The sequence below is a fragment of the Neophocaena asiaeorientalis genome, unplaced genomic scaffold, assembly GCF_003031525.2.
Source record: "Neophocaena asiaeorientalis asiaeorientalis breed wild unplaced genomic scaffold, Neophocaena_asiaeorientalis_V1.1 scaffold302, whole genome shotgun sequence".
Classification (NCBI taxonomy): Eukaryota; Metazoa; Chordata; class Mammalia; order Artiodactyla; family Phocoenidae; genus Neophocaena; species Neophocaena asiaeorientalis.
Window position 1 is genome coordinate 872,827 of NW_020174038.1, and position 14,558 is coordinate 887,384.

At 44.2% G+C, this 14,558-nt stretch overlaps 2 protein-coding genes and 1 non-coding gene across 8 annotated transcripts in view; 1 reads left to right on the plus strand and 2 right to left on the minus strand.

Moving 5' to 3' along the window:
• SNX5 (sorting nexin 5) overlaps positions 1 to 5,488 on the minus strand; it is a 23,986-nt gene extending 18,498 nt beyond the window's left edge. The window contains exons 1-2 of one of the 3 annotated variants that reach the window (XM_024753705.1): positions 5,358 to 5,488; positions 5,037 to 5,118 (exon numbers count right to left, since the gene is read on the minus strand). In XM_024753705.1, coding sequence (XP_024609473.1) covers positions 5,037 to 5,087 — 51 coding nt within the window. In that variant the 5' untranslated portion in view covers positions 5,088 to 5,118; positions 5,358 to 5,488. Of the gene's footprint in view, positions 1 to 5,036; positions 5,238 to 5,357 lie in introns of those variants that run through there. The other 2 variants (XM_024753706.1, XM_024753704.1) reach the window with 2 other exon arrangements.
• LOC112405384 (small nucleolar RNA SNORD17) lies at positions 119 to 355 on the minus strand. The gene has a single exon (XR_003004329.1). It is a non-coding gene; the product is annotated as a small nucleolar RNA SNORD17 (small nucleolar RNA).
• Positions 5,489 to 5,565: 77 nt separating the features above from the next.
• The window catches only part of MGME1 (mitochondrial genome maintenance exonuclease 1), a 14,579-nt gene continuing 5,586 nt past the window's right edge, over positions 5,566 to 14,558 (plus strand). For 2 of the 4 annotated variants that reach the window (XM_024753701.1, XM_024753702.1), the window contains exons 1-4: positions 5,830 to 6,169; positions 6,834 to 7,411; positions 10,554 to 10,773; positions 13,510 to 13,642. In XM_024753701.1, coding sequence (XP_024609469.1) covers positions 6,030 to 6,169; positions 6,834 to 7,411; positions 10,554 to 10,773; positions 13,510 to 13,642 — 1,071 coding nt within the window. In that variant the 5' untranslated portion in view covers positions 5,830 to 6,029. Of the gene's footprint in view, positions 5,758 to 5,829; positions 6,170 to 6,833; positions 7,412 to 10,553; positions 10,774 to 13,509; positions 13,643 to 14,025; positions 14,553 to 14,558 lie in introns of those variants that run through there. The other 2 variants (XM_024753703.1, XM_024753700.1) reach the window with 2 other exon arrangements.

Below are 14,558 nucleotides of genomic sequence, written 5' to 3' on the forward strand. Positions count from 1 at the left end.
CGTATCATAGTCCTCAAGGACAACAGAACCAAAGACTTCTAGATCTCAGTCTACTAACATAGATAATAGTTATGGAAATTAGCCACAAGCTTAACAACTAGATAAAGAACTGCAGCAAGTGATCAGATTTCCACCACTCATCTTGGTGAGATGAGACCCACAGGGACCCATCCCTGCTGACACCAACCATTCTTACCGGTAGTCCACCAACACACAAGCTGTCCACAGTAGAACACTGCAGACTGCAGGGCATTTGGAGGCTACGCAGCCCAGAGCTCCTAGAACAGAAATCCAGGCTTGGAAGAAGGTCAGTGCAGCGCACTCAGCGAATGGATAAACTGAATCATCATTTCACAAGGCTGCAAGCCCACGAGCCAGTGGAATCCCAACATGGAACCAGGAAGAGATTAAGTTGAATTATTGGCTAAAATAAAATTCATTGTGAAATTCATCTAATTACAATCCATCTAATTGCAAGATACCTGGATTATTTTCAGGAGTTCACAAAGTGAAACGCTGAACCACATGATCTATAATGATCTAGCACAGAAATTCTATTGGGAATCAACATACCACTGCTACAGAGGAAGCAGCTGCCACAAACAAAAAACTAATTTCCTCCATTCAAAGCTAAAGCCCTTCACCTACTACTAGATTTCATCAAGTCTCCCTTCCAAAAGTTCCTGGTCTATCAAGTCCACAGCTCCTTACTACAAAGCAGTCTTACTTTATGATCAACCCAAGATGAAATAGAAAAAGATTTGAGAATAAAATTTACCTTCACCAACAAAGATGATTCAGCAACGTGGATGGAGCTGAGCTTGAGCTTGTGTCATGAGTTAAAGATACAAATGGCAGCGTGGAGAGAAGAAAAGCTTGCCTGCTTCCTGGTGGGATTCCTTGTACGCTAGTCAGAGGCACCACACATTTCACAGATCTTTCAGATATAAATATTTCAGCCCTTCATCCCTCACCAGATACCTGGTCCCCACTAGCACAACATGTAAGCTTTGTACTGCTCTTCATTAAAGATCAGGTGAAAGCCTTAAGGCTGGTGACATTTGCATTTGTGCTCCTCACCATTTACACTAACTAGACCCAAAGGCTTAGGGATCTGCCCCTCAAAAACAAGTAAACCATAAACTCTTCTGGCAGAAAACGCATACCACAGATTAACATAAGCAACTATTTTGAGAAAACTACACTTTTCTCTCCAGACCATATAGCAGTGCCTGAAAAAGTTACACCGAATTTCTAAAAGGAAGGCGGGGAGTCAAGCCAAGAACCCAATCTCTAAACTACAGTTCAGTCTCTCCTGAACCTCAAACTACAACTTCACTCCTCCCTGTGTATTTACAGTTTGCCTTTGGGGTATGAAACAGTTGAGAAATTCCATATCCCCCTTTTAGGGGGAAATCTCTCTTCTTAAGAGTTAACTCAATGGCCAATCAGAAAATATACAGGTGTTGGAGGTGAAGTATCTTTTTTTTTTCTTTTGGGGGGGGGAGCTAGTTTCTCATGTAAAGATGTAGAGAAACTTCTCAATTTGAACCTGTAAAAAACAAATTTGCTATTCATGCAAGACAAGATTTCCCACTATCCCTTCGCTATTTCAAAAATAAAAGGCAGAACTTATAAAGCGCAAAAATACTTTTCTCTGAATAACTGGGTTCATTAAAAGGTTGTTTCCCTAAATACAGCCTAACTTCACTGTATGTGCCTTTCACCACTGGCCAGTGGTACTACTGACCTACAGAAGTACATCCTAATATCCTCAAGCAATCAGGACAACACAGCAAAAAAGCAGGATTTTTAAACCAAGTTCCACCCTGTAGCACATTTCTCAGTGATCTTCAATTCTGCCCCACAATGCTTTGTGAGTACTGTGGCATCCGAGCCTCAGGTTTCCACTGTCCAAAGGGGGCAGTGAACTCCAACATGGTAAACACAGCAGAGTTTGTAACTCTCAACTGCCCAGAACCCTTTACCATTTTTTGGTAAGGCTCCTCAATACTGGGGGGAAGGCTAATTCTACCAAAGACAGTCAACGATCTGACCCACCCATATCACACCATTTTAGAAAGTTTAAATTGGTGATTCTCAACCAAGGGACATTTGACAGTGTCTGCATTTATTTTTGACTGGCACTGATGAAGGGAAGGGAGCTACACTCACCCAATAAAGGCCAGGAATACTGCTACAATATGCAGGAAGGACAATTCCCCACAACAAAAAATTATCAAGCCCAAAATGTCAATCAGTAATGCTCAGGTTAAGAAACCCTGGTTTAAACTGAAGCTCTACATTAGATGTTAGTCACTTACTACGTCTCATAGCAAATGATAATTTGGATCTCAGAATCCAGAAAATTCTCTCATAGTTGCCCTAAGCCATTTCTTCCTACAGCCAAAAAAAAAAAGTGAGCAGATCATGACCTGCTATAGTAGTATTCACAAATGGGGATCTTCAGACACTGTCTGCAAGTTACTGATCCAGAACTAAGGCTTGGGCAGCTTTCGGAAGCCACACTTCCCGAATTTAAGAAGTCGAGCCATAAACACAGTACAAAACTTCAGTCCACACGAATCAGTTACTCTGGACTTGCTGCAGTACTGGTGAAAATTCAGGACTGTTCCTATACTAACATAAATGTTAGCACTCTTCATCTAAGCTGGTGGAGAGCGGTGTCCCTAGAGACAACTTCCACACCAGTTAACAATCTGCAAACCAGAGCAGCAGCATAAATGTAAAACATTAATGACTGGCTCTGGGAAGGAAACACTGTCCACCCAAAGCCCATGTAACCAACTAGTGAAAGTTAAGGTGAAAGTAACAGCACTAGGCTGGGGAGGGCCCTTACAGATTCTCCTGTGTGATCATTTGCTTCAGTCCACTAACAAGTTAAGAATAATAAAAATCCCAGGAGACAATCAGGACTCACACTCCATTTGCCGTAGGTTGGCAAGACTAACGGGACCAAGACTCATCACAATAGACATACACTGAGTCTGTGAGTGGGAGCCTAAACGCGATGCCCACTGTTTAAAGGACCATTTGGCAAACAGGAAGCCTGGGTAAATATCTTATGGGAACAAGGTTCTGCATAATCTCCATTTCTCCCCCCGACCTTTAAAAACTCCAGACACCTTAGAACATTGATGCAGCCAGTGCGAGAGGCGGGGCGGGGACTGCACTACACCAGTTTCTTTATCGTGAAAATGCGGCCTAATGGTGTTAAAGGTTCAGTTAAATTTCTCAGGGGCTCGACTTAGCAAAACCTTACTTTTCTAAATTTAAAGACCAGAACACCATCTTTCCCATCAGTAGAGGACTAGTTAAAGAACAAATTAATCATGCAACTGCTTTCTGGGAAAGGAGACAAATCAACACCTTCAGCTCAAAAGGATATGACTAAATGGAAGTGCCAGGCTACCGGATATAGGCCAGTACTCCTGTTTTGCTGAACTAGCCAAAAGTTCTGCAGGAGCACTCAAAATCCTCAAGAATTAATTATGTTCCCTGCCTTATTAGCAGGTCTAAACCTCAAGAACCCCTATCCTCATGGAAATTCCAAAGCAATCAGAAAGTTTAAACTTACATTTTCAGCAAAAACGTAAAATATTTCAGTTAACTAACGAAGTTGAATTACAGCAAGAGAACAGTTTGCCCAAGATTTGCCCTCCTGTTATTCCACTCTTGTCCCAAACTCCCCTTTGGTGAACAGTAAAAATCATCTAGACTTGATCCACATCCCAGGACTAGTATCGGATACCAGGAAGAAAAATGAAGCCACGTGTTACAGTAATATTTTATTAAGTTTACTATTTCCTTATTTCTGCAATTAAAAGAAAAGCAGGAAGATAATTCTATATAATCCTTTCCTGTAGTCACTAAAACCAGGAGCCTTCAGAATCCTCTTTTGCTCAAGGATCAGAATGGTGGGGAAGTTATTTTAAAAACCAACCACAGGTATACTATACTAACAAATAGGAAGATCGGTTGAAGTTTTAAAGAGCTGTCTAAAATAAATTCTGGACCAAGAAAGAAGATGGAAGGTAGGGGATGGAGCAGGGGAATCCATCTACCCAAATTTCTATTCAGCCATCTACACGTCTAGAGAGAAAACTACCTTTGGAATGTTCTAGAAAGAATGGTTCTCAAGTTCCCACTTCCGGCTTTAGGGAAGGAAAAAAAATTACTTCTTTCCACTTTGAAAGAAATAAAAATACCCCAACCAAGACCCTATCCTCACACTTCATTTCAGTAACTAATACAGCAGTGACCCCCTTGCTGAACAATCCCGCAGCCGTGTGCGACCTTTAGCACCACTAGATGAAAAGGTCTCTCCAAAGAGCTGTGGATCAAAAATGCCTTTGATTTCTTAAGAGATGCCTTCCACGTTACTTAAATGTCAGAGCGCCTCGAATTTCTAGATTATTTTGATTTTCTGTTAGAAAAACGTTTCTGTTGACGATTCTGCACAAAACGTTGCGGCTCATACCAACCCCTGTATATTTCAAACTAACTTATAAGTAAAGGACCAATCAAAGTGGAGGCTTACCTCAATCTTCAATTGGTTATGGCGACATAAATTGACTGCATTAGTCACCTTTTAGACCTCAAGATCCAAGCGGCATGGGGGTACCTTACATCAACACGCAAATCTTAAGAGCGAAACTTAAGTTCAACTATTTGAGCACCTCCTAAAAATGACAGCACTCCCTCCCGGAGCGGCGCACTGAGCGCGTATGAAGTTGCAAGAGACACTCTCGATACCTGACTCGACTGAATCTCCCCAATATTTTGGAAGGGCTAGGGTGCGGTTTCGAGCTCCGTCGTTTGCTGCAGAGCGGGTCACGCGTGCACTGCGCGGTCTCCCCCGAGAAGTTTTAGCAACTTTCCACGCCGAGCGCGCGCTCCCGCGTCTCCGGCCCCTGCCCCGCGAGCCCCTCCCGGGAACTAGGGCAAGGAGCGTGGGAGTCTGGGTGACGGCCGGGGCCTCCCGGCCCGGGGGCCGAGGGCGGCCAGGGCCTCACCTTGCTGCGGTCCTCCTCCTGCTGCTGCAGCAACTCGGGAACCGCGGCCATGGCGACGCGGGCCTCGAGCGTGGCCGCCTGGCTGTGCGAGGAGAGAAGAGGCTGGACCGCCGCCGCCGCCAGGGCTCGTCTCGGGGGCGGCCGCGGCCCCGCCTCCGCCAGCCTCTCTGCCCGACGGCGGCGGGAGGCCTCGCGACTCCTCCACCGTCCCAGCAGCCCCAGAAAAGGCGAGCGGCGCCCCACGTGCTCCCCCAGGGCAGCCTCCCCCGTCCCCGCTGCCGTCCATCTTGGAGCCGGGCAAAGAAGCTACGCGGGGCTTACCCTCGCTCCGAGCCACGCAGAAGCCGCCAACCACCGGCCGCCACGGGGACGCGGTGCCCCTTACACCCTGCCAACGAGGCGCTTCTCAAGAAAGGCTGCGCGCTCTTGGGGGGAGGGAATTTATTATTCAGTCAGAGTCCAAGATGGCGACGAGCTCTGACGTAAACGAAATCTCGTGAGAGAGAGAGAAGGCGAGATTTGGAAGCGCCCGCGCTTCTGCGTGCGGGGAGGGTCTCCCCACGGATCGCTCGAGTGTCCACTGAGGTGCACGAGGGGCTGGGGTGGGGCGTGAGCACCGCAGTGTATGCTGGGGCCGCCGTGCCTGGGGCGGGGCCTAAGTCTGGAGCAAAGCGCGGGATTGTCGCGCCCTTGGACCAAGCAGAGCGCGCCGGCTTCCGAGGTACCTCCCCTGCTGGCCCTCCCTAACTCTGACGCCCGCCCGAGGGGCCGCCGCCGTCCTGTCCCCGCTGGGGCTGCGCCTCCGCCGGAGCGGGGATTGGGCGGTGGGCCCTGCTGATGGCCTCTGGCCGGCAGGTCAACGGGGACCCTTCAGGAGCGCGAGTGCCGCGTCTTGAGCGGGCCGGGTCGCAGTGGTGCCCACCTTGGAGGGTGTGAGGGGTTAGATGAGAACTCTCCACGCAGGATACGTAGCAGAGAATCTGGTGTTTAGGGATGAGTGGAGGCACTGTTAACTGCCTGTCGCCGCCCCTCGAGCGTCCTGTGTTTGTCTCACACACGCCTACCTTCGTGGCCGGCACATGGCTCCATAGCTGGGACATGTGGCCCCAAGCTGTCTACTTCACGTTTAACAGGTGCCGGTCCTTTAGAAATAGTTTTGTCCGAGTATTACCGAGTCCAAGCTCGGCTGCAGGACAAGCCAATAAATTGACAGATGAGCTGTTAGGGCAAAGTATAGAGACCTTATTCAGAAAGCCAGCAGCCAGAGAAGATGGTGGACTTGTGTCCCAAAGAACTATGTTCCCCAGTTAGAGTTCAGGCTTCTTTTATACTAAAAGGGGAGGGGGTGTGGCTGCTTGTTGCCCACTTCTTGGTGCCAGAATCCTTTGTTCTTACAGCTGTCCACGCAGGTCTGGTCACAGTGTTCCTGTACACCTGCGACAAGATCGTTATTTTCTGTTCTGCAACTTTTTAACCTCTATATGATTGGAAAAGTGTTAATACCTTTAAAGGTCAGAGCCTTGAGAATGGGTTCTCCTGTGTATTTCAGGCTATAGGCAACGTACTTTTCCAAAAGGTGCAGAGCCGAAAAAACTAAGCCCCCTGCAACAGGGCACAAAGGTTAGAGCTAAAGTAATAGATTCAGTATGGAGTCAGGTTTGTTTTCCTCTGTTAAACCTGTCGAAAAAGCGTACCGAATACAATTTTAATGTACAGTATCATACAGTTGCAGCTTTCGCTTTGATGGTTCAAATATTTAACACATTTGATATCTAACACCACTTTTCTCTTTGACAGGAAAGCGAAAATTAAAAAGGTCCTCGACATTACAAGTAGACGAGAGGGAAGTGAAAAAAATCTGAAGATGAAGGTATTTCAGACCATCTGCAGGCAGCTTAAAAGTTCAAAGGGGTTTTCTGTAGAACCAGCCCCCCGTGTGGTCTTCTCCACTTCCTCTTATTTGTGCGGCCGGAAGAAAAAAGTGAACCCCTATGAAGAAGTGGACCAAGAAAAGTACTCTGATTTAGTAAGGTCTGTCTTGTCATTCAGAGGCCATGCTCAGGCGCCACAGTCTTTGTTTGAGGAAGATGCTTTACTCTACGGACCTGTGAGGAAGTGTAAGGCCCCAAAGCAAGAAGAAGCAGGAGTTCCACGAAACTGGTGTCCTCTCTTCAATCCAGAGAAAAGCGGAAAACCAAATGCAGCAAGTGATCCTACAATTCCTTTGAAAATCCCTTTGCAAAGGAATACGATACCAAGTGTGACCCGAATCCTTCAGCAGACCATGACCTCAGAACAGATTTCCTGTTTGGAGAGGTGGAAACGTCGGATGATTCTGGAACTGGGAGAGGATGGCTTTGCAGAATATACTTCAAGTAATTTTCTTAATCCTGATTCTGTATGGTTATTATGTTTTCCAGAATACAGAGCACCAGTGTCAAAAGGATGAGTTGTTCTTTTTCTAACGTTAACTAGTGAGGAACTACTTTCAAATGATAATTAGTATTAACAGCATTTTTTGTATATTAACTCATTTAATCCTCATGACAACTCTAGGAAGCACAGATACTATTATCCCCATTTCACAGATAAAATTGAAGCACAGAGATCAGGTACTTTGACTAAAGATGTATGAAATGCATTTATTTTATAAGCTACAAACTTAAGTATTAGAATTGCCTGTTTCGTTTGATTATGGGAGAGTCAGTCGTTTCATAATGGAATTCTAGTTGTTTGCTAGGCATTCTGTTCAGAATCTAGTAAATACCCCCTTGCTCTGCTTATCAGCAGAGACTGACTCATAAATTTAAAGATGGGCAAAAAGCCAGAACATGTGATCTGTATTTAGGTCTTAGTAAATTGAGATGATCAGATGTTCTTCATTAGGAACTGAGAATTGATAAACTTCAGCCTTCAACTCCTAACTCACTAACTTCCTAGACAAGTGAGGAGAATAGCTTTCTTAAAATAGATTGCATTCAAAAGCAAGATGAAAGAAAAGACCAATGGTACAGGAGAATTAGCTGGTCCCCCATCAGGATTATAGTTGTTGAAGCCAAGTTTTACACTGAGCATTCCTTAGGCCATGCTTCCCAGAGAGCAGTACATGTACCCCTCGTGGTACACAAGAACTTTAATTTTTAATTTAAGAGCAATGCACTTATTTTGAGGCATCTTAGAAAAAACCTGTGTGTATGCGTAACACAGTAAACCTGTGGTCACGTGTTTTAAAGAAAAAATATTAAGTATTTAGGTGGCACTTGGACATGGCAAAAATGGTCAAGGCCGGAGCCCCATGTAAATTCCTTGGCTCCCTGGGGCAAGGACTATATGCTGGAGCTAATTACCTTTTATTTTTATATAAATTTATTTATTTTATTTACTTTTGGCTGCGTTGGGTCTTCATTGCTGCGCGCAGGCTTTCTCTAGTTGCGGTGAGCGGGGGCTACTCTTCATTGCGGTGCGCGGGCTTCTCATTGCAGTGGCTTCTCTTGTTGCGAATCACGGGCTCTAGGCACACAGGCTTCAGTAGTTGTAGCACGTGGGCTCAGTAGTTGTGGCTTGAGGGCTCTAGAGCAAAGGCTCAGTAGTTGTGGCACACGGGCTTCGTTGCTCCACAGCATGTGGGATCTTCCCCGGCCAGGGCTCGAACCTGTGTTCCCTGCGTTGGCAGGCGAATTCTTAACCACTGCGCCACCAGGGAAGTCCTACACTGACTTTTTAAATTCTAAAATATCCACGCTGTCAGTCAGAATATAGGAAACTCATTTTTTTTTTTTAAATACGTTTTATTTACTGGGACTTGAAAACATTTCACTTTTATTCCTTTAATTTATTGAGTGAATACTCTGACTTGATGCTATCTGCGATAACTCTTGAATCTTTTAAGATTTATTTTCACAAGTTTAATCACGTTTAATGTTCTCAGCTTTACAGTCCTAAGGGATTCTGTAACCCAGATCCCATGTTTGTTGCCCCTTAAATATGAAGACCTCCCTGGGGTTAAGACTGCAGTGGGGAATGAGTTGTCTATTTGCTTGGCTGTTGATAAACAAATTTTTTTCCTTCATGTTTTTAATATGTTTGTGTTCTGCTTCAGTAAAACTAGTCTGTAGATAAATACTGCTCTTCTTTTCCCTAGGTTTTAATTCCATAAGGCTTAAATCTGTAGGCCTTTTATGTGCTAATAAGTCCAATTAAGCCAAGTAAATTTGGAGTAGAATAACTTATTTCCTCAGTTGAATTTCACTTCACTTTCCAATTTCCCTGAAGCAATTCCACTTTTTGCCAATGGTAGAACTGACCTTTCAAAATCTTTTTAAAAAATACTTGACAAAGGTAATATGGTTTGACATTACCTCATTAGATGAGATGGTTTTCCTCATTTTCTGTGGGTCTGTCTCCAAGCTCTGTTTCTGTGTGTATCTTCCTGATGGTCCCTGATTTTTCATCTCTCACTCTGCTGTGTGAGGGACCAGAATGACCTTGGGCTCTGGTGCCAGGCCCCAGGCCAGCATTTTGCGTTGAGGCAGATTAACAGCACTGCCTAGGCCTTCTTCATTAAAATGGGGGCGATGATCCTTATCTTGCCAGGTTGTTGTGTTTGAAAGTTAACAGTTTGAAAGCACCAAGGCCACTGCTTAGCACAGCAATACCCTCTTTTTCTTTCTTTCTCTCCTTCCCTTATCAAAAGTCAAGTGAATATGTAGTGTTTCTTGCATTTGTTGAATATGTTTGTGTCTTTTCTTAAAAGTGTATGAGAAGGGACTTCCCTGGCGGTCCAATGGTTAAGACTCCACGCTTCCATTGCAAGGGGCACGGGTTCGATCGCTGGTCAGGGAACCAAGAACCCACATGCTACATGGAGGCCAAAAAAAAAAAAGTGTACGAGGAAAAAAAATTCAGGACAGAGCCACTGTCGTAGGCTGTTCTTGCCCTAAAAGAAAGTGCAGGAGAAGAATGTCATATATTTTCCTCCCCTCTGCCCCAAATCCCACAACATTAATTTGTGTGTGCCTTGATTTTCACTCTTTGCCAGTCACTAAGCCTGTTGGTAAAAGGATGCCTCCACCTATGTTCATAATTAAGATTTGGTTCTAAAAAGAACTGTAAACAAGCACAGTTCCCTAATATTTATCACAGCTAGTTAACTTACTGGTTACCTAAGTTAAACGGACACTTAAATTCACACTAAATTCTGTGTGAATTCACTAGGTGTGGTCCTGTAAGCCCAGATCTTCAATTCTAGCTTTGACCTAATGCTACTAGAAATATTTCATTTTAATCTATTTTATTATCTAAGCTCTACTAGTCCCTTTTGTCTTCAAAGTGCATTCTTAGTGTATTTCACAAGAGGCTGAAATACGGTGTCTTAGGGGTTGTCACTTAAAGGTAATTCATGTAATTTTTAATTTGATCGTTGAGAGTTTTATAGAGTATCTGTTCGTTAGTATTAGCTTTGTTTGGGGTTTTTTTGTTATTGCTGTTGTCTTCCTTTTCCCCTGATTTTCTTTTCAGACATGTTTTTACAAGGGAAACGGTTTCATGAAGCCTTGGAAAGCATACTGTCACCCCAGGGGAACTTGAAAGAGCCTGATGAAAATCTCCTCAAATCTGGCTACATCCAAAGTATCCAGCATGTTCTGAGAGATGTCAGTGGAGTGCAGGCTCTGGAAAGCGCTGTTAAACATGAGACCCTAAAGTATGTAGGTCTGCTGGACTGTGTAGCTGATTATCAGTAAGTATTCAATTTTTTACATCAAGTGTGGAGGTGAATTCATTCTGGGTGGGACACATGGTTCCCTTCCAGTGCTAGTTTTTCCTTTTAATTCCTGCTTCAAGGTGTGGCCTCTATAAAGCCACATCAGGTAAGAGCCATCTCATCCTTGTAAATCTACATTCCGAAGTCAAAGTGTTTCGTGGAGAAAAGGTAACAACTTTCCAGTATCCCTAGGATGGCCTTTTTTCCAGCATGTTCTCCTCCCCTCCCCCCACCCACCCCTAGCAAAGTACCAGCCATGAGATCCAATTTGATTCCTGCATTCTCCTTCCTGTTTCCCTAAAAATAGCACCTTGATCTGTTGGCCCTGAAAATCAACTCTTTGCCTGGCTTCCAGGCCATGTTTGACATGGATAGGAACTCTGAGCTTAATAAAGCTTCCCGTGGCTTTTAAATTGCTGCCCTGTTACTGTTTTCACCACTTACTCCAAATTTCAAGGGTAGATATAGCCTGCAGATACCCCTATTCCCAAAAAAAGGAAAGAAAAAAGCATATGAGCGATACAACAGGATAAGGGGAAAATCTGTGAGTGAAACCCTTGGAACTCTAGTTAAAAGTTACTGGGCTCTGGAGACAGGCTGCCTGAGTTTGGTTTCTGGGTTTTCTTCTTAACCCTGGGCTACTTACTTGGCTTTGGCTTCTCTGTACCTCAATTTGTTTATCTGTAAAATAGGGCAAATAATAGTGCCTACCTCATAGGTTTGTTATAGACGTTAAATGAGACATTCCCTGTACGGTACTTAAAATGCACACTATCTACTCAGTAAATGTGAGCAACATTATTTTGATCCTATTCTCTCTTGATCCTATTCTCTCTTTTTAACTGCTGTTGGGTATGAATGAACCATATCCAGTTCCCTGTTGGGAGCACTCAGGTTATTCTAGTTTTTCAGTTACAAACTACAGCAATGACCGTGTCTCCTCCTATTCTGTCGTGAATTTCTCTCGGCAGGCGCACGGGTTCGTTGGTTTGTTTGTTTTGGTGAATGATATGTGAGGTTTGGATAAATTCCGTTGATCTGAAGTAGGCCTGGGCGTGAATACTTCTTAAATTTTCCAGGCATGTGTCACTTGCACCCAGGATAGCAACCGTTGCTCTATGGTACAGACCTAAAAGGGAAATTGCGGGGCCACAGGGAACACGCGTTTTAACACTGTTTTGTCATTTCAGCCTGCATTTCAAAATAAATTAGGCTGAGCAAAATAAATTAGCTCTTTATATTTGTTAAAGAGCTATTTGTGGACAGTCTCATTACAATTTTAATTTGGGTTTATACTACTAAGTTTTTTTTCCATGTTATTAAGTTCTACAAGTTATAGTACATTGCTAGAAACAGTGGTACGTGGCAGAAGTCTTTCCTGTAGGGTATTTTGATTTTTTTCAAGAGAGAGAACTGGGAATGGTAGTGCCCTGGGGATGCTGGGGCCCTCTCTTCATTTGCATAGATTGTCAAGCTCTACAGCAATAGAAAACAGTTATAAAGATGACATGTTACCTCTATACCTGCACCGTCCAGTAGAGTAGGCTTTAGCCATAAAAGGCCATCATTAAGCACGTGACCGTGGCCAGTCCAAACAGAGGTATGCTGTAAATATACAAACTAGATTTCAATGACTTTGTACAAAAGAGAATGTAAAATATCTCATTAATAACTTTTAAATATTAATTATATATTGAAATGATATTTTGGATACGTTGGGGTAAATAAAATATTAAAATTTCACTTTTTTATTCTTTTTGGATGTAGCTACTAGAAAATTTTAAATAATGTGTGTAGCTCGCATTTTATTTCTTTAGACGGCGCTATTCTAGACTTTATAGATTTTATAAATACCTTGCATAAGTTGTAATCTAGTGCTACGGTGACAGGAAGGTAACTGTGCAGATCTCCCTCTACACTGCTGGTTTTGAAGCTGAAGTGAGCAGATAGAGCCCTTTGAGAATCACCAGTTCTCAGTGCACCCACCCTGCGACCCTTTTGACACCTGTGCTTGGCAAGTGTAAAAGTCCACCGGGATGGGGTCGGGGTGGGGGATGTACTGGTTATTTAACTAAAAAAAAGTGGCAGGAATTTTTCTATTTTCCCAATATCCCTAATAGGAATATCCCTACCCTGTGTGTAAACTTTTAGGACAGGGACCAAGGTCTTCTTATTTATATTTCTGCATATAGTTGGTGCCTGTTAAGTGTTGATGGATTTGAACTCCAGCTTTGGTTTCTGAGGCACCACGATGCTTAGTCCTTTACGATGGGGACTTTGCTACTGGTCTGTTGTGGTTCGTTCTGATAGACGTTTGAAGCCAAATCAACTAAGATAATAATAGTTTCAATTCCCTTGTCAACTGTTAAACCATGGAGGTCCAAAGAAACGTCTAGAAAGTTTAGAAGCTTGTGCTGGAGAAGTTGTTTCCCAGCACTCGCACCTGGGCCCGCACCTGCAGCTCCCATGGGTGCACTTAGGAAGCATCTTCCGTCATACCTCGTGGCTGACCTGAATGAGGGGCTCAAAGGAAAGAGAACGTCACACCTCTTCAACCCTAAGTAAAGCTCAGGAGAGCCGACTTCTTGGAATGTGGGGAATTGAAGCAAGTCGTTGGGTGGCAAGTAGCAAACTGTGTGTAAGAAGAGGCCTAGCCTAATAGCATTTTAGTGCGCACTGTTACTTCAAGGGCTTCCTCTGGTTTCTCTTTAGGGGCAAGCTGTGTGTGATTGATTGGAAGACATCGGAGAAGCGAAAGCCTTTCATCCAGAATACATTTGACAACCCGCTGCAAGTCGTGGCGTATGTTGGTGCCATAAACCATGACATCAACTACAGCTTTCAGGTCAGGATGCGGGCCTCTGCTTACTTAAAGCTTTGCTCGATGCTGGGTTATAGCTCCTTCCCTCCTTAGGGTTTTATTCTGTTTGTAACCCACTGCTTACTCTGTTGCTGTCCTACCACTTCAGAAAGCACTTTCCCCCTCTTCCGGGGCTTTTTGTTGTTGTTAATCTTTAACGATCACAGTCCATTCTTTAGCATCTTAACTGTCATCTTTGTGTTCTTGTGTATCCTGGGCCAGTCTTTCATCAACCCGCCTTAGAAATTGAGTTAGGAGCTGTTACTGTAGATTGTTTTGTTCTGAGTGTGCCCTGGAGTAAGAAGGAAATGGACCTCAACTCTCTTGCTACGGTGGAGATGCTGGAATTGCCCTGTGTTCCTTCCTAGGTTCAGTGCGGCTTGATCGTGGTTGCCTACAAAGACGGGTCCCCTGCCCACCCACATTTCATGGACGCAGAGCTCTGCTCCCAGTACTGGGCAAAGTGGCTTCTTCGACTAGAAGAATATACAAAGAAGGAAAAGAACCAGAATATTCAGAAACTAGATTAAAGGGCAGGAAGCTGTGTGGGAACGTTCAGGGCTTTCTCAGAGTTTGGGAACATGTATCACTGTTTCCTGTGATCTGGAACGAGGTGCCACAGGGTCTGAGAGCTGGAGTAACACAAGCAGAACTAGTAATTTGTTGAAATTTATTGCAACCAAAAAGGCAAAGCCAGAAAAGTTAAATTTAAAGAGCTGGACTTTAGCACATAAAAGACCAGCTCTGCTACCTCTGACTAGCATTTACCCGAAAAAAAGGCAAGCAACACTGGCACAATGTTGGCGGCTCTTGGACCCCCATAGACCTTTCTGTGTCCCAGGCAGGGCGCCCAGTCTTTGAACTGAGAGATTCAGGGCGGTGAGGCTTGGTGTGCCAAGCA